Below are 21,002 nucleotides of genomic sequence, written 5' to 3'. Positions count from 1 at the left end.
CAATGTTTGAAAGTTCCACCACCCTTTGCTTTCAGTCTAGTCTTTTAACAGTCCATTACATCACTCAGTTTTCCCAGAGGCTGGTGCGTGGTAGGGAATATGATACACACGCTCAATGCCATGCTCTTTGGCCCAGGTGTTTACGAGACTGTTTCAGAACTGAGTTCTGTTGTCTGATTCAACTCTTTCTGGGGTGCCGTGTCATCACGAGACCTGCCTTTCAAGGCCCAGGATAGCGCCTTTTCAACCTGTGGCGTGGGGCGCAGGGCACGTTTCCAGCCATCCGGTGGTTCCTTCCACCATTGTAAACACATGGCATTTGTCTGGGTGAGTCTGTGGGAGTGCAATATAGTCAGTCTGCCAGGCCTCCCCGTACTATTATTTCAGCCATCATCCTCCGTACCACAGAGGCTTTTAACTGCTTGGCTTGCTTAATTGCAGCGCATGTGTCACATTCGTGGGTTACCTGTGCAGTAGTGTCCATGGTTAAGTCCACCCCTCGATCCTGGGCCCACCTATATTTTGCACCTCTTCTTTGATGGCCTGAGGTGTCATGGGTCCACCGAGCTATAAATAACTCACCCTTATGTTGCCAATCCATATCCACCTGAGCCACTTCAGTCTCAGCTTCTTGATCTACCTGCTGGTTGTTTCGGTGTTCTTCAGTGGCCTAGCTCTTGGGTACGTGAGCATTTACGTGACGTACTTTTACAACCAGGTTCTACCCCCCTCCCCGAGCAGCAATATCTTGCTGCAGTGTGGCAGCCCAGATGGGTTCACCTCTGTGTTGCCAATTACTTCGCTTCCATTGCTGCAGCCGCCCCCACAGGGCATTTGCCACCATCCATGAGTCAGGACAGAGTTAAAGCATCAGCCACCTTCCTCATTCGGCAACCTCTAAAGCCAGCTGGGTAGCTTTCACCTCTGCAAACTGACTTGATTCCCCTTCAGCAGATTCTGCATCATGTCACAGGGGTCTCCATACAGCCGCCTTCCACCTCTGTTGCTTTCCTACCAATACCACAGGACCCATCGGTAAATAAGGCATACTTCTTACGGTCAGGCAGTTCATGGTACGATGGGGCTTCTTCAGCACGTGTCACCTTTTCTTCTGGTGACATCCTGAAGTCTTTGCCTTTTGGCCAGTCCATAAGAATTTCCAAGATTCCTGGATGACTGAGGTTTCCTGTCTGAGCTCGTTGTGTAATCAGCGTGACCCACTTACTCCACCTAGCATCAGTTGCATGATGTGTAGGGGAGGCCCTCCCTTGAAACCTCCATCCCAGCACTGGTAACCGGGGCGCCAGAAGGAGCTGTGCTTCGCTATTGATCATTTCCAAAGCACCTTGAACCCTGTCATAAGCTGCCAGTATCTCTTTTTCAGTTGGAGTCTGGTAGGCATCAGATCCTCTCTATCACCGACGCCAAAAGCCCAAGGACTGACCTTGAGTGTCCCCTGGTGCTTTCTGCTAGGTGCTCCCGGCAGGGCCATTCTCCCCGGCTGTGGTGCAGAGCACATTCTTTACGTCTTGCGCAGTCCAAACTGGCACAAGGCCTTGCTTGAACTATCTCTCGTTTAATTTATTCAGAGGCTTGTTGCTCAGGGCCCCATTTAAAATAATTTTCCTTTCACATCACACGATAAAGAGGGTTTACAATCGTACTGTAACTTGGTATGTTCATTCTCCACAAGCCCAAAACGCCTAAGAAAGCGTGAGTTTCTTTCTTACTAGTTGGTGGAGACATCACTGCTGTTTTGTTGATCACATCTGTTGGGATCTCACAACATACATCTTGCCATTTCGTCTCTAAAAACTGGATCTCCTGTGCAGGTCCCTTGACTTGACTTTGGTTTACGGCAAAACCGGCTTTCAGATGGATTTGGATGATTTTCTCCCCTTTCTCGAAAAGTTCTTCTGCTGTATTGCCCCATACGATGATGTCATCAATGTCTTGCAGGTGTTTTGGACCTTCACCCTGTTCCAGTGCAGCCTGGATCAGTCCATGGCAGATGGTAGGGATGTGTTTCCAGTTTCCACCCCTGGGGCGGTCGATTCCAGATGCATTGGACACCTTTCAAGTGAAGGCAAACTGTGGCCTGCACTCTGCAGCCAAAGGGATTGAGAAAAGTGCATTTGCAGTATCAGTGGCGGCGTACAACTTGGCTGCCTTTGATTCCAGTTCATGTTGAAGTTCTAGCATGTCTGGCACGGCAGCACTCGGTGGCGGCACGAACTTCATTCAGGCCACGGTAGTCCATTGTTGGTCTCCATTCTCCATTGGATTGTCACAGTGGCCATACGGGGGGCTATTAAAGGGTGAATGGGTTCTGCTGAGATCGCTCCTTAGTTCTCTAGTTGGCGGACCAGCTCCTGGGTGGGAATCGGTGAGTCTCGGTTGGTGCGGTATTGCCCCCGGTGCACCGTGGTAGAGGCGATCAGCGCCTGCTGTTCCTCAGCTTTCAGTAATGCCCACCACAGAAGGTTCTTCTGAAAGACCAGGCAAGGTAGAAAGCTGCTCGATTTCCTCTGTTTCCAGAGCAGCTATACCACAAGCCCACTGATACCCTTTCGGATCCTTGAAATACCCTCTCCTAAGAGAGTCTATGCCAAGGAGACACGGAGCTTCTGGGCCAGTCCCGACGGGATGTTTTTGTCACTCCTTCCCAGTTCAGCCTCCAATACAGTTAGCTGTTGAGATCCCCCTGTCACTCCAGAAATACTGGTTGGCTCTGCCCCTTCATAGCTTGATGGCGTTAAAGTACACTGTGCACCTGTATCTGCTAAAGCTTTATGTTCCTGTGGGTCTGATGTGCCTGGCCGGCAGATCCACGTGGTCTGGTAAAGGCAGCTATCCGTGTCCTCCGCCTGGCTGGAGGCAGCGTCGCTGTAATCCTGCTTGTAGGATTCTCCACCAGGGTGGCAAGTGGTGCAAAGCGGATGTAGCGTGGAGTAGTTCTGGTCACTTATGTCTTGGCAGAATGGATTAGAATTCCTTTTCACAGGACTGTGAGTAAAGCCAGCTCTTTCAGTCTGTCTGGAAAACTGCCCTCTGGAGACTGGAGCAGCAACCTTCTTGGAAGACTCTTTATTTATGATTATTTTTTCTTGTAATTAATGCACCTGTGCCTCCAGGACTGAGGTGGCTTTTCCATCCCACCTCCTCATGTTCTCTCCATGGTCCCACAGGTAAAACCACAGGGTACCCTGTGGTATCTCCTGTGTTCTCCCTCCCAAACAGAAGGGCATCTGTGGTTGATGGCTGAGATGCAGGTCCATACAGGTGGGGAACAGGATATCCTCACCAAGTTGCTGGACCGGTCTCTCCACAGCTGAGGTGATGGAGGTAGAGCTGCTATCTTCATAACTTCATCCACCATTGGTGCATCGTCTTTTCAACTCCTTGTTGCCAGTGAGTTGGCACATGATGATGGTCTGCTCTGTACCAGTTTCTGTCACATGGGCGGCGTGCATAAGGACTTTGCCAGGATCCATGGGTGACCATGTATCATCCTGGTTATAAGAAGTCATGTCTTTCACAGGTAGTTCCCTTGAGTGTCCGGTTCTCTGTTGCAGTCCACTTGCCTGAGTGACGTGTGGTACCCTCCTTGTAGGGGTACCTTAACATTTGACAGGAGTCACTTCCAGAGGCTGAGGGCTTGCATTCCTTTTGCATGCCCTGTCAACGTCTCCTTCTTTAGAAAGTGATCCCAGCTGCTTGGCTTCCCTACCCTCCAATTCTATAGTATTAGCCCTGTTATTCTAGCATCGAAGTAACCAGGCGATAAGGTGTTCACCTGATTGACAGGCCTAATCTTTCTGCATATCCCGCTGTTCATTCAGAAATAGAAATCGGGAGGTTAACTGTTGTTCTGTTCGCTGCGTTCATCCTGATCCTGTCATGGCCCTGCTTCATCCTCCCCCTTTACAAAATGAGCTGCTTTCCGTTTCCATTTCTTCTTCATATATAGAATCTGTACTTCTCCTTCAGTATAGGCGCCACGGATACTGACACTGCCGCGGGAGCTAGAGCAGCCACGTGGGAGCTGGAGTAGCCACGAGGTTAGTAGTTAGAATTAGTTGCTTAAATCTCCACCAGGTCCAGGAGGTGCAAACCCCATTCAGTGTTCCTAGCAAGCAGGGCCACGACCCGCGCTGTGGTGCATCCAACGGACCAAAGGTACTCAGAATTTCCAAAACCCCTAAATTTTTCGGTAATTGGCCCCGGGGGGAAGGAGGAGGCTGGGATCCCGCCCATAGGCCGGCTCCCAGGAAAAGGGAAGCCAGAGGTGCAGTTGCTGGCATTTGCCGCCAGGGGCCGCCCGACCCACAGGGGCGACACCACCGCCGAGTGCGCAGGGCACGGTGTTACGGCCCACGAGTCCATCGCATATAAACCAACGCTGCGCAGTACTACACTGGGATGGCTTTAGCCCAAGTCTCAAGGAGGACAAACAGCACAACACATACTGCACGTAAATGAAAGCAGCACTAAGTAGGGCCATCAACTAGTTTAAAATCCGGTGTAGTATTCCCCTAGTAAAGCGGTATTGCAATGAAAGAGTGCAGTGGTAATAGTCTCGGGTCACTGCTGCTGCTGGTGGTAGCCAGCTGCAGTCAAGACATGCATTAAGGCTTAATTACAGAAATGCACCAGTAAAGGGTTAATTTCCTGAAATAAATACATAAAGCTATACCTGCAGTTTATAAGGCACAAAACCAATTTCTCATGCCTCGGTTTACCCACTTGTGGTTCCTAACACGGTCACATCAGATGCAGCAGTAATGACTGCAGGTAACTTAGCTACTAAAGTAACCTACTTCTGGTTAGTGCAAGCAGGTGCTGCAGTTGTTGCTTTATGTGGGAGCAGCTACACAACACTGACAGCACATACTATTGTATGCAACTATCACCAAGTGTAATTTTGTAATAAAACCAACTTAAAGCATTTGAAATTTTTTAGTGTGTTTCTTTGGGTCTTTAATGTGCATAGTCTGTTCTTCTCAGATGCTAATTGAGATAAAATACCCCTTTTTAGGGACAATAGTTTCTCTTGTATTGAGGTGTCTTGCACTGGAATATTCTCATCCCAGAAACTTTCCATGCACTTGATGAATTTAGGAGCCTTGAATTCCTATCTGCACAGTTAGGAAAAATGCTTTGAGGACCCTAGAAGATCCGCTTATTTTTTTCTTGGAGTTCTGTTCAGACAGCTGAAAATCTGAATATATTTTTTTTTTCACCCTTTGTAACCAGACCAAACTGAAGTCATAGGACAGAACAGATTATAACTAACTGGTAATGTTACGTATCTTCATTGAACTGGAAGGGAAGGAATGGGTTTATTGGGGACCTTTTTGCATTAAATGTCTTAACCCTGTGGCTCCTGTAGGGTTTTTGTATCTTTTTCCATGCATATATTCAGCCAAAAAGTATTTTTGCTCCCCTTTGTGAAAGAGAGAAGACATCTTCAGTACAGAACTGCAAAGGGTGCGTGTGCCTGTACAAGAAAACTGCTGCATCTGCCCTGATTTCAGTCGATGGCTATTGTAAACTGTGTTCTTAGCATAGAGTGCTTTGTGATAGGAAGTATTTTCTTGGAGATAATCATAAAGGGAATAAATACTAGTATTTATGTCATAATATGAACAGTCTGTCTGATACTAAACATTAAAATCTGCTGCTGTAATTAAACTGTAGTGGAGATTGTTTTAGACACTTGAAATACATTAATGCAATGCATTCTTTAAATCTAAAACAACTCATGGGGAATGGAATTAATAAATGAAAGCTGCGTAATTTTTTCATGTTTTTGCCACTTCCCCAGCAGTAGAGAAAACACGTGACCACAACCATTTAAAATGGACATGAAGTTCAGACTCTTGGAGATTTGTTACCTGCTTTTTTTTTAAACCACATTTGACGCTCCAGCATAGAACAAAAAGTATACATTTCTACCCCCACAAATTGTTCCTGTTTGAAACTACACTAAATACGGAGTACTGAGCAGACAGGATGTTCAAGGTCTTCAGGACAAAGTAATATATTTGCCGCAGCCAGTCAAGAAAGCTCAGAGAGAGAAAACAGACAAATGCAATCCTTAAAATAAATGTCATCAACGAAGAGGGAAGAGAGTTGCGCCTCTGCATATAGTGTTATTAAGTTCCTGTATCTTTCGTAAACAAAATTGAGACGGTACGTGGAATAAGGCTGAGTATTCTTTATAGACACTGGCATGAATTTCACTGAAAATAACTCATCCCAGGGTGAGATGATGAACAGTGTCCACTGGGACAGTGTATTTTGGGATGTGATCCTGGTCACTTGTGGTCTGAGGAAATACCAAGATTTACCCCTGTTGTGGTTCTGTGTCAAGAACGGTGGGATCTTCTGACAAGACTCAGACTATTTTCTCACGATGTGGCCAACCTACAGCCTTCTCATTCTTGAAAATGTCTAGATGTAGAGAGTCATCTACTGACAAGGTTAATAGCGCTTTATACTGGTTATACAAGCACAGTGATACTTGCAAAGGTGTTGGCACTTCTGAGTTTACCAGTGAAGTAATAACCAGATATGTACTCTAGCAGAAAAATATCTTCTGTAAAACAGATGTCTGACCAAACAAATCATGCAAATCCTAAGAAAACATGCTGGAGACTAGAGTTCGGGGGGGAGGGGGGGGGAAAGGTCATTATGTTTTAACAGAAATTTTCAGGGTTTCTTTCAAATGTTTATGCTTGCTGTCATCTGGATTGCAAAGAAGCTCTAAGCTCTACAGTTCTTTTCAAAAGGCACCTCAGTTCTGCGATAGTCAGCCACACTCAGCAATACGGTGCTGTCAGAGCTGGGAAGACAGGCTGCCCAGCTAGTTTGCAACTGCGGCTACCAAGATTTTCATTTTAAAATGTGTCTGAGACAGAATCTTTCTCATGGAGGTGGGAGCCTGACAAAATGTATGAGCTACAGAGAGAAGAATCTTACAGTAAGTGTTAGATGACTTTAAGCTGCAAACACTACCTACCTATTATCAGTGGAAACACCGGACAATTTGTCATAAGGGCTCATCTCTACAAGGAAACTTACTGTTGTTACTGATTGTGTGTTAGCAATGTGACTCGTGTACAATTTTATTACTGAAGAGCTGTGCCTAAAGGGGAAAATGTGCTGGCACAACTGTCCCTTGTAAATCAGTGTAATTGAAACATTCAGTGGAGTACGGAGCATGGGAAATAATTTCCTATGACTGCTTTCGTCAGAGGCTGATGTACTTGCCTTGGTATAGCTGTGTCTGCCTAAGCTGGTACTGACTTCTATCTTACTGTCTCCGCAACTCGGCTGACAAACAGCATGCGAGTCCTTCCTAATCTACGCAGTACAAAACCACCTCGGCGAGCACAGAATGCTTCTGTCTGTTGCTGTCTGTCTGTGCTGAGGCAGATTAGGAGCATGCTGCTTAGCTGGACCTTCTGTGGGAGCAGGATCCTCCAGCAGGGAAGCAGCAAGGTTTTTAATCACTCACACCACACAAAACACTTCTGTTCAAGTGCTAGCAGGCAATTCATGCAGTCCAGTGGTGACAAGGAGCTTAAGGAGATACGGGCCCCTACAAGAGCACAAAATGCCTTAAAGCCAGCAAAGGGGTAAGGGAACAACGTTAAGTGATGGTGTGGAGTCGTCCCTCGTGGGGTCAAACAAAGGCTTTGCAAGTGCTAGTGGACTTGCCTATATGCAAGTTCAAAATAGGCAGGGGAGACACTGCAGCTGTGGTTTTCTTGCCCTGTGCACGTGAATAGGGAGAGAATTTCTTTATGAACACCTTGAGACACGTCTCAGATGTTACCCCAGATATGGCATGGTGGATGCAATAATATGAACAAAGCTCCTGAGTCTAGCTCATGCCCTTTTCTGAACACCAGTGCCTTATGCACGTTCCTGACATTGTGGGATAAGGTGTGTGCTTTGCACTTTCTATTCCAAGGCTGGCCTTAGTCAGTGATTACCCCTGTGTCTTTTGGGTTGGCAGCATGTTTCCCTAGTGTATCTTCTGCTTAAGGCAGATTGATTTGGAAAACTTGGGTAAGATGATGTTTGGCTGAGTTCTGGCAAGCCTGTTAATTTGGCAGTACAGCATTTTACTTCTGGTTCATAGAAGTCAAATATCTTTCAGTATTTAGTTTTTCCTTTAAATAACCATCTCTATTAAATATCTCCAAGTGAAAACACTTTCTCTCCCTTTAAGGCTGTAATGTCAAGCTTTTGGTACAATATATTGTAACAGCAAAGGATAAAAAAATTACACTTGAATGTAAAAACTACATTATTTTTGTCCCATAACAGGTCCTTTCCAGAATCCTCGGCAGTCTGACTGTTCTGTATAATTCTGGACATGAATAACACTGCCATTTTAAAGTACTCTGTGTATGTTTACATGAGTACACTCGGTATGCGTGCCTACTCAACACAGGTGAAAAGTGCATGAAGTCTGATGCAGAGACTAGAAATCTCTGAAGTAGACAATAATGTGTTTTTCTCCACAATATGTTACCTAATGCTTAAGTGCTCAACTCACAGTATAAAACTGCCAGTTGTTTTGTCTGTTCTTCCTTTCTCTGCTCTTAGCATCCTTTCATCTTAATGCACCATTTGGTTTAAGAACATACACCCTTCGGACACAAGATAATGAAAATTAGGATCCTGTTCCTGGATGAGAAGCGATGCTGTTGACACTGCTGAGAGAAGGACATGTACAAGTTCCGGGCCTCCCTGTGCCCACTCTGAAAACAATACCTTAACTCTGCAGCCAGGGCAGGCCCTGAATTTGCTTAAAAGGAAAAACAAATATGTATTTAAAAAAAAAAATAATGTAGTATGTAAAGAGGCTCACAAGTGTGGGCATGTGAAGGGTCAGGACAAAGCTACCAAAATCAAGGGTGTATGCACTTAGTTAGGTTTCTGTAAGTACTTTGCATGAAGAGCTAATAATAGAAGCCTCACCAAATTCAGCTAGGAAACCCACCTCAGGATGTCTAGATGTCCTTGGGGCTAGGACTCTGTGCTCCATTACATGTGTCACCCATCGCTGTTCCTCAAGAAGCCATGGGATGTAAGTCTACCTAAAATTTCAGCCTTGGGGAATTAAAATCTCTGTCATTTTCCTGCTGCTGTGCAGCAGGGGAAGCGGATGTGGATCACTAGATGGCAACGCAAAATTCACCCCAAGTTCCCTGACACTGGCTACCTGGGCAAGCGGAGTTGTCATTAGGACAACTCTTTCTCCATGCAACATCACTAATTTCACACCTGCTAATTAAGCATGGAAGAGCAGCTGCTTGGTAAGTCAATACATAGCACCACAGAGGGTTCAAACACAAGTATCCCGGGAGGGGTTAAATTGTCATATTCATTAACAACTGTTGGTGTTAACGGGAAAGCAATTGTTCACTAACTAAAATGATGTCTCCTCTGACCCTGTTGAGTCCTGGTGTTCTAAAATAACTGTGTGACTACACCCCTCTCCTTGGAAGCATGGGTTTTGAGGCCAGTTTACACCCTTTGGAGACACGTCTCCAATCACGCACCTTCACAAGTTGGGCAGTTTCGGTCCCCTAAAGCCAGGCGTGTTACGGTAAGTTTCTCTGGTCCCTCTGTAATGAAGTGCCAGCCATTGCAGACTATTTCTGTAAAGATGGGTTGAAGGACTCCTGCTTCTTGGAAGTTAGGGGAGGACTAAGGCCTAACTGGGGAAATCCAGCGTGCTGTTGCAGGTCCAAAAGAGGTTGCATTGCTCATCAGGAAGCAGGACTGAGGACTTCAGTGAAGAAGGAGAAAGATGGACCTCTTCCTTATCCACTGGTTTGTTGAAACTGGGTCTTGCAGGTTGTCACCATAGTCTGGGGATTTTAAGTGAAGAGATGCCATGTGTGACTTTAGGCAAGGCAGCTTGGGCAGCCACGGCTACTCAGGTGCAGCTGCTTCCTATGTGTGTATGCACAGAGCTGCCAGGGTGTGATACCATTATCCTCTCCTATGGGTGTAACACTAGCTCTGGCACCTCTGCCCCTATCTGAAATGGTTGGATGACAGGTCTAATGATGCTGTATAAGCACTGCTCATGAGCAGTGATCTTGCCACTGCAGAAGATGTCTTGCTGTGCTTGGGCTTCTCATTCTTTTGGGTTTGGGTTGCTTTGTATAGGTATATTTGGTTAATTACTTCAGTGGTTTCCTGATGTGTCCTGTCTGTTGTCCAAATCATCTTTCCAACAGACCCAAGAACAGCTAAACAAATGCTGGTGCTGCTACCAAGCAGCTCTGGAAGGAGGAAAAGGAACAGGGAGCTGTGTCTATATTGTTGATATACATCCCCTGTCCTTACCCTTCTGCCAAAACTTGTCACCAGGGGACAGGGTGGCGGATAGACGACCTTCCCCTTTCAGAGCCAAGTTGCTTTTGCACATCCATTCTTGCTCTAGCTTTCAGCTACACCATGAATGTGCGTTTTGTTCCTGGTTTTCCTAATCTTCTAGGAAAGTGAGAGCTTTCTGACTCTAGAGAGTCAGAAGTGAGAGAGCGAGAACACACTCTCCCTGTACATCATAGCATGAGGTGCTTGATGGCTCTGCTGGACGCTTCTTGCACTGACAGTTCCTCTGCTGAAAAATGAGCCACAATGACCATTTGCAGGTACCCACAGCCCGGGTGCATAGCTGGTGTGTGCAGCTCCCAAGCATATAACCCTTTGCAGCACCATGCCAGCACTCGGCTACCAGTTGAGTGGTAGTGCAAATCATCTTGCTAAATTGTTTTAGAGGTCTAAGCCTGCAAAGACCCTGAGCTCAGCTCATGGCTACAATAAAATGAGATAGTGTTCAGTATTTTAAATGGGCAAATGAAAACTAGAAACATCTGTTTTTAAAAACAAATTTTCAAATGTCGATGTTGATCATTCTTTAACTGAAAAATAAAAATCTTGCAAATTGAGAACAGAAAACTGATTGGCTTCTGACATTCAGAAGGAAGATGTATGAGAGAGATTTGGTTTAGGTGAGATCTAATTTTTTGTTAGAAGACAAAACCCCCAAAGCTGAATGAGTTCTGCTTACCTTTAGCAGATCATCCCGGGGTAGCTGCTAGGTCCCTTTCAGAGCTGAAATTTTCTCATGTGTCATTGCAGAAGAAAGGGGAAGATGAGGGATGCCTGGTCTGGGGTCATCCAAAATCACTACTCATGCATTACTAACAACAGCTAAAAATGTTACAACAAATGCTTTCAGGAGGGGTGCCTGCTGCTGAACCAGACAGAGCCACCCAGCACACCCAGCAGTTCTGTGCATTTGCAGTAAGGGTAGTGCTTTCCCTCAAGGTTACCCTGTACTGACTTTCTCATCTCTTTTTTTTAATTGCTAATACATTGGTGGCTCTGTGCTTCTCTGAGCTATGTGGGCTAAAACTTATAGGCAGAGAAGAGGAAGGAAAAGATGAGATATAACCCATCTTAGTGCAGGACTGCTACTCAGCTGCCATGGCCAGGACATGACCCTCATTCCCTAGGCTTTATATCCCATGCTGCCAGCTTTCAGCTGTCACTTCATAGTACAGGCTTTTTACAGCACAAAACACATGTCCTCATATGTTTGAAAATGCCTGGTGTACACAGACATGCTCCCTGACTCCAACAAATGGTAGCAGTCTCTTTGTCACTATAGGAGTTTTCTGTTCCTGAGGTCCACACCCACATAGCAGATACAAGCAGTGCAGTCCAAGCACAGTGCTTTCTCATGCTTTCCCAGGCTGCACTTAGCCTGGGTAATGCTGGCGTTCAGATTTTGCAGTGACTTCTAGAGGGCCCCTTTGCTCACAAGCGTCCTTGTGAAAAATGACCCCTGCAACACTCTTCCTGTACTCTTCACCCTGCCCCGCACCAATTCTTGGGCCAGTTATGGAGACTGGGGTATATGACTCCATTGTAACACCTCATCATAGCATCCCACCCATCACGTCCTCCCAGCAGATGAGTTGAGAGATCTAGGCATAAGGCAGCATTTTGCTTAGATTTTATTGAAATAGAGATGTATAGATCCAAAGATTAACCACTATGCCTTGTAAAGAGCAGCTTGTCTCCTGTATCAGATGGCAGCATCCACTGTAAGAATAAGCACAAAGCAGCACTCAAAAAGGTCAGATAGGGTCATCCAGTGATTTGAATTCATAGGGAACCTGCCTAAGTGCGGATATTGTTTTGAAAGAGGGTGGGGATAGCACAGAAGAAAAGGGCAGAAGAAACCCAATGGTAATAAAAAACCCTAGCTCACAGCCTGAACGAGTATTGTAGCATAAGATATAGCTGCACAGCAGAGGCAAGAGTGTTTACAGTGATGAGCAGATACTGGGTTTATGTGTTTTCTCCTGTTCACAGAAACAGGGCTTTGTAAGCAAACTGCATACATCCCTGATATCTCCTCCTTGCTGGAACAGTGCTTGGGACACTGTTTCTGATGCATTCACGCAGAATGGAGTAAAACCAGCAACACTTGTGGTTATTAAGCAGAAGTGTATCAGTTAGTTCAGCAGCAACCTCCAAAGGAACTGTAATAATAATTTCAAGAAAGAATAAATTCTTTTTGCTTTGTCCTCTTCTGACAGAGAGCAGAGCTGGAATTCAGAGAATTTTTGAAAGCTCTATTTCCTAGTACACTCTGACTTTAGGTCCTGTAAGAACAGTGTGCCTAATGGAACCACACCACTACAAGGGTATGTGATCAGTTTGGAATATTTTTGTAAGAGGACAGAATGATTTGATGGATTTTCAGTGTTTGCTTTAGCTCAAATTCTTCGTAAAGGTTTGGCCAGAAAAGTAGGAGAGAAAGAGTTAGCTGGGGAACTTTTAGCTTTATATCAACATCTGGTATCTTAACCAGCATTAAAACCTGACTGCTGAGAAGGTTGAAAGTTCTCAGTAGTAAAGGGTACATCTGAGATAACGTCTGAATGCTCTGACTCCCCTCTGTCTCCAAAGTGGAGTGGTCTGGAAAGGTGAAGAGCTTAACAAGACAGTTCCTGGTTTTGCTGAAGTCCAGATACATTTGCTGATAGAAGGAACAGAGCAACGATATATTAGAATTCTGTGCAGTGCCTGCATGCATATGTCTGCCTGTGTACAAGTACCGATCAGCTTAACCTCTTCCTGGTACCTATCTGGCTTTCAAAAAGATTTTGGGAATGTGCAAAATCCGTTACAGATGGCCTGGGGAGAAGGTAATAGTTTCAGGTATGTGCAAGTGAATATGGGGATACCACTGTTCAGGGAAGATGGTAGACATGAGGTCTAAAACTGGACTGCACATCTGAAAAATGGAACAGTTTCTGCAACTGCTGGTTGCGAGTAAAGTATGAGGACAGTAGTGTAGCATTTGCATTGCACATCCTAGTGGTGTCCAGCATTCAAAAGGAGGAATTCTAATAAAAGTTTAAACTGATGATGAGTATTTTATAGCATATTTAGTTGTACTTCGCTCAGTTTAGCTCCAAGGCCAAACAGTTCCCACAAGAGGGATGTCTCTGCTAAAAATTCAAGCCTCACCATCTTCAGTGGGATGCTTGTCCTCCATTGTAAAAGCCCTAAATGAGATCCACTAAGCAAAGCCATCTGATGTTTCTGGTGATTCAAGTTTGCTTGTGCTGTACCTCAGTGCTTTGGACACTTTAAGCTGGATTGTGAGACACCATCAGTAGGCCTGGTAATGTGGAAGGATTCAGTTCACCAGAAGTATTTATGTGGAAATACCATTTCCCGTCTAGCACAGGAGTCTGAGAGCCTTTGTGTTTTCTGGTCTATTATGACGGCAGAACACTTGTCCTTGGCACAGACACCAAAATAAAACAGAAAAAAGATAAATATATACAGTTCTTTCAGGTCTTTCCTTATAAATTAGAAAGCAGGAACACTGTGTTTCTCTGATTTTAAAAGCTTTCTTTACAGATCATGTTGAACACAGCCAGTAAGCAGCCCTGGATCACGTTGAATGACTACTGAGCAAGAAGAGCCAGAAAAGGAGCAATTAGGAAAACAAGTGTAGAGGCCCTGATGTGTACCAGTGTACAAACGTATTACTTGAGCATGTATGCAATCACAATTCCCTATTCATCATATGATGACCAGACTGATCCAAGCAACTGATTTATGTAAGTTTTACACAACTGCAGTGACAGCGTATCTCCCATGTTTGAAGCTGAACCATAAAACCAACAAGGAGCTAGTGTGGCATGTAGTGCTCATCCTTGGTACCAAGCAAAGTGCAGCAGAAATCACTTCCTCAAATGGATGAAGCCCGGCAGGGGTAGCACTGGGACAAGTAAGAAGCCTGTTTCCAGGGGCTTCAGTAGCCCACAAAAGGGTGAAAGATTTCAAGGAGATTAATGGACTAAGTGGCTCCTAACATAACAGTTCTATTGCTCAGGAGTGCTGCTGTAGGATATTGCTGTTCAGTTTAGTATCCAAACTTGTCCTGCTCCGCTCCAGACACTGAATTCTTTTACAGTGGCAAGGAGAGGAACCACATGATGCCACACAAGCATCTCTTCCCTATTTCAGGGGACTTTATTACTTCAAGGCACAAACTTTATCATATTATGATTTCATGTTGGGAAAATTCATGAATTTTTGTTTCTTACTGTGGCTTACATAATAGCCTAATTAGCTATGAGATCTGGGTCTCTAATCATTTGCCTGGTTCTGATCTTGAATGACCTTGAGTGGGCAAATTTTCATTTCTCAGCTCATGTTTACCCATCAGGAAAATAATGATGTTGAATTTTTTTTTTCTCATAGAAAGTCTCACCTATGGATTATTCTGTTGCACAGGAGAAAAAGAACGAGAAACCCAGTCATGGTAGGCTCTTCCCTTAGGGACAGAAGGATCCATCCACACTAGAACTTTATAAACCTCATTAAAATCTTTTTCATTCTGCCTGTGGAATAATAGCATGTGGGTTTGAGAAACAATACTGTGCAACACAAGGACAGTATAGGTTATTAATTATCAGGTTAATGCTAAGAAGGTAATAATGCTTTCTGCTGGTGGCCATGACCTTGTAAAGGGCCTTCAAAATATGTTATGCAACTCTTCCCACACTCAGCTGGAGTTGCCACATGCTCATCTCTGGGAACCTGGGCATCTTACATTTGCGGTATTTGCTATATTTGCAGAGAAGATAATCAGCAAAATTCCCACTGAAGGATATAATGCAGGTGTGTTTTACGTATTATTGCACTTGCAGGCATATTCTAATGGGATTCCAAAAGCACTGAGGCTTTTATCTATGCTGCCTCATTGGGTATAGGAACTGGCCTTAAGGCAAGAAAACAGTATATATAACAGGATTACCGTTGTAATTTTGGATTCGAGCCTACAAAGACAGAGAAGAGGCCACAGAATTCTGCTTGGCTGCCATGGGCACCAGGGATGTTTCAAAAAAGTTTGAAAAAACCCTCAAAAGTTTGATGGGCTCACCATCATGTGCAGGACCACGGGCAACCAAGTGTTATTCACAGAGATGTCCCTTAATAGAGGCAGGAAAGGTTATTAAACCATTTTGCAACTGAAGCATGGAGGGACACAATGATTGGCCCAAGGTCTTCCATGACCAAAGACTGAATCTTCCAGGTCGCAGTGAAACGCCTGGGTTGCAGTCTGTATTTTACCAGATGCATGGGGCCAAGCTCCTGTGGGAGGCCACCTCCACCAGAAACAGGGTAAAACTGAGCACAGGCCAACACAGCATCGTAGTGCTCAGAGTGAGGCAGAGTTACGTACACAGGGAAACGCAGCTGCACACAGAGCCAAGGTATTGCTAAACCTTGCTAAGCTGAGTTACCAGCTTGCAAGGTAGCTTGCTCTTTAGGGAATGAAAGGTGGTAGCAATAGCCAAGAGCACCTGATGGTCTGTATTTTGCATCTGGGTGAGACAATTTCCACTTGCATTTAAAAATGCCATTGCCAAAATAAGTAATCATAGAATCATTTAGGTTGGAAAAGACCTTTGAGGTCAAATCCAACCGTTAACCCAGGACTGCCAAGTCCATCACTAAAACATGTCCCTAAGCATCTATGTGTTTTTTAAATACCTCCAGGGATTCCACCACCTCACTGGGCAGCCTGTTCCAATGCTTCATCACCCTTTCAGTGAAGAAATTTTTCCCAATATCCACTAGAAACCTCCCCTGGTGTAACTTGAGGCTGTTTCCTCTCGTCCTGTTGCTTGTTATCTGGGAGAAGAGACCTACTCCCACCTGCCCACAGCCTCCTTTCAGGCAGTTGCAGAGAGCAATAAAGTCCCTGAGTCGCCTCCTCTCCAGACTAAACAACCCCGGTTCCCTCAGCCGCTCCCCATAACACTCGTACTCCAGACCCTTCACCAGCTTCGTTGCCCTTCTCTGGACACGCTCCAGCCCCTCAGTGTCCCTCCTGCAGTGAGGGGCCCAAAACTGAGCACAGTGTTTCAGGTGTGGCCTCACCAGTGCCCAGTACAGGGGGATGATCGCTGCCCTTGCCCTGCTGGCCACGCTCTTTCAGATACAAGCCAGGATGCTGTTGGCTGCCTTGGCCACCTGGGCACACAGCTGGCTCACGTTCAACCAGCTGTTGACCAACACTCCCAGGTCCTTTCCCACCAGGCAGCTTTCCAGCCACTCTTCCCAGGCCTGTAGCCTTCCTTGGGGCTGTTGTGAGCCAAGTGCAGGACCCGGCACTTCTCCTTGTTGCACCTCATACAACTGGCCTTGGCTCATTGATCCAGCCTGTCCAGATCTCCCTGCAGAGCCTGCCTGCCCAGCTTGGTGTTCTCTGCAAACTTACACAGGGTGCGCTCGATCCCCTCATCCAGATCATTGATAAAGATATTAAACAGAACTGGCCACAATACTGAGCCCTGGAGAACATGACTTGTGACTGGCTTCCAGCTGGATGTACAGCCACTTACCACCAGTCTTTGGGCTTGGACGTAAGAGTAGGACATACATGACCCACTGTCCCAGTGCACGCTGTTGCTGTGAAATGCTGACAAGACAGGCACAGCTTCACCTCTAGAACTATCTTGGAAGATGCCACTAGTTTGTTAGTGAGTTTTATGACAGTTGCAGATTTCTCTGGTTTCTTGTCACCTGTGGTGTGCCTCTTGCAGGCTCCTTGCACGTTCCAGAAGCAGTGAAGCCATTGGCTTCCATCACTCAAAACAACCTTGAATTTCTCCTACAGCTTATTCAACACACAGGTACTGCTTGCTTCTAGTGAAAATGTCCTCAGCCCGCTGGACTTTTAGACAAACTGTATCTGGGTTACCCTTTCAGTAGGCACTCTGTTTATGAACTGCATGTGGCCAAGGGGAAGATGGAAGTGAAGCAGGTGGCCACAGTGCAGTGGATGGAAGTGTGCACATGTATGTAAAGGGGAGAAGCAGAGGCTGTATAATAGAATTGGCATGGGAGGGGGGTGGTCAAGGAATGAGGCTGGCACTTCCTCCTTTCAGCGCTTACTGTTCACTCCTACCATTTGCAGGGCTGGGGCAGACTCATGGGAGCTGTGGTGTAAGATAGAGAAGATGGGACATGTTGAACTGGCAGAGATAAAAGACGGAGGAATGCCAAGAGCAGAGGAGGAGATGAAAATTCAGAACAAAATGAAGGCAGGTGGGAGTAGCACGGACAAAGGAGGTGCAGTGGGTGGTGCTACTCAGGGTGAAAACTGGGGGAAGGCCGGGAAGTCCTGGTAAGAAAGGCAGCGCAGAAGCCAGGTGCTTGGTGTATGCACCCTGTACATCTGTCCCAGGGAAGGCACGCGGCCATGCCTGGGGTTTGTCACTCATCTCAAGACCAGCCTGCTTTCAAGACAGGGCAGGAAGCAACCATGACGGGACGAAAAGTTCTCATGCTGTGGCGACACGGAAACACTTTGTCTGGACTGTGATGACACACGACACGTGGGACCTCCCTCCTCCTCCTCCTCACCGAGCCGGAGCTTGACTGCAAGACGCTTTTGGCAGGAGTACTCCGCAGGCCTGACTAAGAGGAAAGGGCAAAAATAAGGAAGTCAGCGCTGTGCCCGCCCGGGAGCCCACCGCCTGCCATTCCCCAGGGCCGGCGGGGCGAGCTGCGCTCCCCGGGATGGAAAAATCGGCTCGGGACACGCGCACTGCCCTCCGCCGCTCTCCCCCCGCCTTTTAAACTAGCAGCTGGTTACCGCGCGTCCCGCAGGCCGGACCGGTCCAGCGGAAGCCCCGCCGCCGGCAGGCCCCGTTACCTTCGCCGCTTCCTCCCCCTCGGCGCCCGCCCCGCCACGTTGGGCCGCTGCCAGCCCCTCTCGGCGAGCCCCAGCGGCGGGGCCCGCTGCCCTCGGCCGCCAGCCCGCGCGGGAGGGCCGCCGCCTCGGCGGGTGTTTCCTCTTCCTCCCGAAGCGCGGCTGGGGCCGCAGGTGGAAGGGGAAGGGGCTGGGAGCGCTCCAGCACGGCGAGCGGCCCCGCCGCCGCTGCGGCAGCGGGCGGAGCGGAGCGGGAGGCGGCGCTACCAGCCGGCGGGGCCCAGAGTCACCGTGTCACGGCGCCCGGGAAGCCGCTGCCGCCGGATCCGCCCCCCCGCAGGGCGAGCCAGGGAGGAGGACGGCTCCTCGCCGCCTCTTGCATTTTTACCCTCTTCCCGGCCCTGCCCCAGGCGCCTCTGCTGTGGCACCGGGGCTCCGTACGCGCGGCGGGGGCCAGGCCGCAGCGGCGCCCGAGCAGCCCGCGGGAGCTCCCGGACGGGTCTGGGCAGCCGCCTCAGAACTAGGATGTCCCGACATGAAGGTGAGCGGCGCGGGGCGCCAGGCCGCGGCGGTGAGGGCGCGTCCCGGGGCCCGGGCCGGCGTTAGGGCCTGGCGCTGCGCCCGCTCGGGCGGATCATCATGGCGCCGCCGCCGCCGAGAGGGGAGCCCGCGGAGCCGGCGGCGGAAGGAGGCCTCGGCGGCGGAGGGCGGCGGCCGGGCCCCGCTCTGCAGTGTCATGGGAGGGGAGGCGGCCGCGGCCGTTCCGTCCCGTCTCCCCGCGCGGCCTGCGGCGGGTCCGGCCGCCTCCCCCGCCGCCCCTCCGAGCGCGGGGCCGGGGCCTGCCGGCGGCGGGCGCGGGCAGGGAGGCGGCAGGCGGCCGTTCCGCCCCTCTCCTCCCGCTCCTCCGCCTGAAGGACGGGCGGAGGGAGGTGGGGCCGGGCGGCCGTGCTGGGCGCCACCAGCCCCCAGCGGGCCCGGCCGGGGGGGGGGGGGGGGGGCGAGGGCGCGGGGCGGCCTGCCGACGTGTCGGCCGCCGCGGCGGGTCAGGCCGGGCACGACGCCCCGGGGGGGCGGTGCGGCCGGGGGGCGCGCCGGGAGCTCGGCCTGGCACCCCGGGGGAGCGGGGCCCGCTCGGGGCCGGGGGGCGCGCCGGGCGGGCGGGGAGGCGAGCCGGGCCCGGGCGCCGGGGCCGGGGAGAGGCGTGCGGGCAGCCTGCGTGGCCCTGCCGAGGGGCAGCTTGTGTGCGGGGGGTCCCGGAAGCTGCCTGTTCGTGTCTGTTGTGTCTTGTGGCAGAGGAACCAGTGCTGGTACAGTGGCATGTGCGGAGGCATTAGGAGAGGTCATCTGAGAAACGCGGTTTGCGTGTTTGGCCTGGTCCCGCTGTGTTTACCGCTGTGCGTGAGTTCGATGGGTAGTTCAGAATTAGACGGAAGGAGCAGGATGGAAAGAAAGCTGGAAGCAAAGAAAGGAATTTATACAGGAAGACGATGGGAGTGTGAAAGCAGGAGGGAAAGTCGCTTGTTTTTTCTGCCCTTCCTTACCAGTGCGTAAGGTGCTTGGACAAGTATTAAAACACTCTATAAAACCAGGCTTTGTCACTTGCAAGGGTAACTTTCTGCCATGTTGGGAGCTTAATTCAGCACCTGTCTCCATTTTCTCTATCTTACCTAATTTCTCATTTCTTTGTTTTATCTAGAAATGTTTTGACAGAAACATTTTAGGAGGAGTCTGTATCTGTGGCTAATAATGATGAATTCAAGCTAGTTGGTAGCTTGGTGCTGGACAGTGGTATATATGGTGGATTTTTGTGTGGCGTCACAGTATTTTGCAGACTTCTTGTTTGTGCAAGTATGTGCACTTCTGTATTCAAAGAACCATCTTTCTTGAATTCACGAGATTTTGAAGTTAAAATTTAGTAGGGGTGCCAAATACTTCCTCTCCCCCCCCCCCCCCCCCCCTTATAAAATACATATTTTCACAAGAGGGTGGAGATGCTGGATTTCTTTATGATTAAAGATTCAGATTTTAACAATAGTGAATGAAAGAAGTAATGATCACATGGTGGTTGTTAGTGACATTGTGGTGTTATACGTTCTGTAAGTCTTTTGCTGTGATGCACATATTCATTATACTCTGAAGTACAGTAGTAGAATAAAAGCTTTTCTAGCTTGAACAGGTTAAAATTTGGAAGTGATATTGTGTGGTGTTCTTTAGTGTTTTTCCTGGCTTGGATATTTGTTGATATTTTTAGAAGGAGTGGCTGATAACAAAACCAGGCTTAATATTCTCTTTCTGTAGCAGATTCATCAGTGTGTGTTCTTTCTATACATGCCTAGTTAGAGAAAATGGAAAGAGTTGTCTGTCTTTCCTGATGAGTGAGTGTGAGTTTTGGTAATTTCATATAGTGGATGTAGACTTCTCAGGTGTGTGCGCACATGCTCATGCGTGATTGAAACCATGAGAACACTGAGATTAAAAATGATATCTGTCACTGTACCTTGTAATGTATTTTTATTAAAAATGTAGTCCATTGCTTAATTTCTGAGTGGTACTCCTTTTACTTCACACTTCAGATTTTATTTTTTTTTAAGTCAACTTTAGTCATAGGGTTAGAATAACTCATATTAATAAGGGAGGCATGTTTTTCCAACTTCATGGAAGTTTGGAGACTCAATTTTGTTAGAAATCTGGAAATCCTGAGAAAAGAAAT

General features: G+C 47.8%; 1 protein-coding gene and 1 long non-coding RNA gene across 3 annotated transcripts in view; one reads left to right on the top strand and one right to left on the bottom strand.

The window, feature by feature from the left end:
* Window positions 1-131: 131 nt before the first annotated feature.
* Window positions 132-14,798, bottom strand: LOC121081397. The gene is made up of 3 exons (XR_005825667.1): window positions 14,788-14,798; window positions 10,641-10,649; window positions 132-1,168 (listed from the first exon to the last, which is right to left on the bottom strand). It is a non-coding gene; the product is annotated as an uncharacterized LOC121081397 (long non-coding RNA).
* Window positions 14,799-18,063: 3,265 nt separating this feature from the next.
* The window catches only part of LOC121080899 (E3 ubiquitin-protein ligase KCMF1), a 55,052-nt gene continuing 52,113 nt past the window's right edge, over window positions 18,064-21,002 (top strand). The window contains exon 1 of one of the 2 annotated variants that reach the window (XM_040579259.1): window positions 18,064-18,833. In XM_040579259.1, coding sequence (XP_040435193.1) covers window positions 18,818-18,833 — 16 coding nt within the window. In that variant the 5' untranslated portion in view covers window positions 18,064-18,817. The remainder of the gene's footprint in view (window positions 18,834-21,002) is intronic. The other variant, XM_040579260.1, reaches the window with a different exon arrangement.

Source organism: Falco naumanni, chromosome Z, assembly GCF_017639655.2.
Source record: "Falco naumanni isolate bFalNau1 chromosome Z, bFalNau1.pat, whole genome shotgun sequence".
In the NCBI taxonomy this organism is placed as follows: Eukaryota; Metazoa; Chordata; class Aves; order Falconiformes; family Falconidae; genus Falco; species Falco naumanni.
The sequence above is the reverse complement of the archived record's forward strand: the minus strand, read 5'-3'. Positions and strand labels throughout refer to the sequence as shown.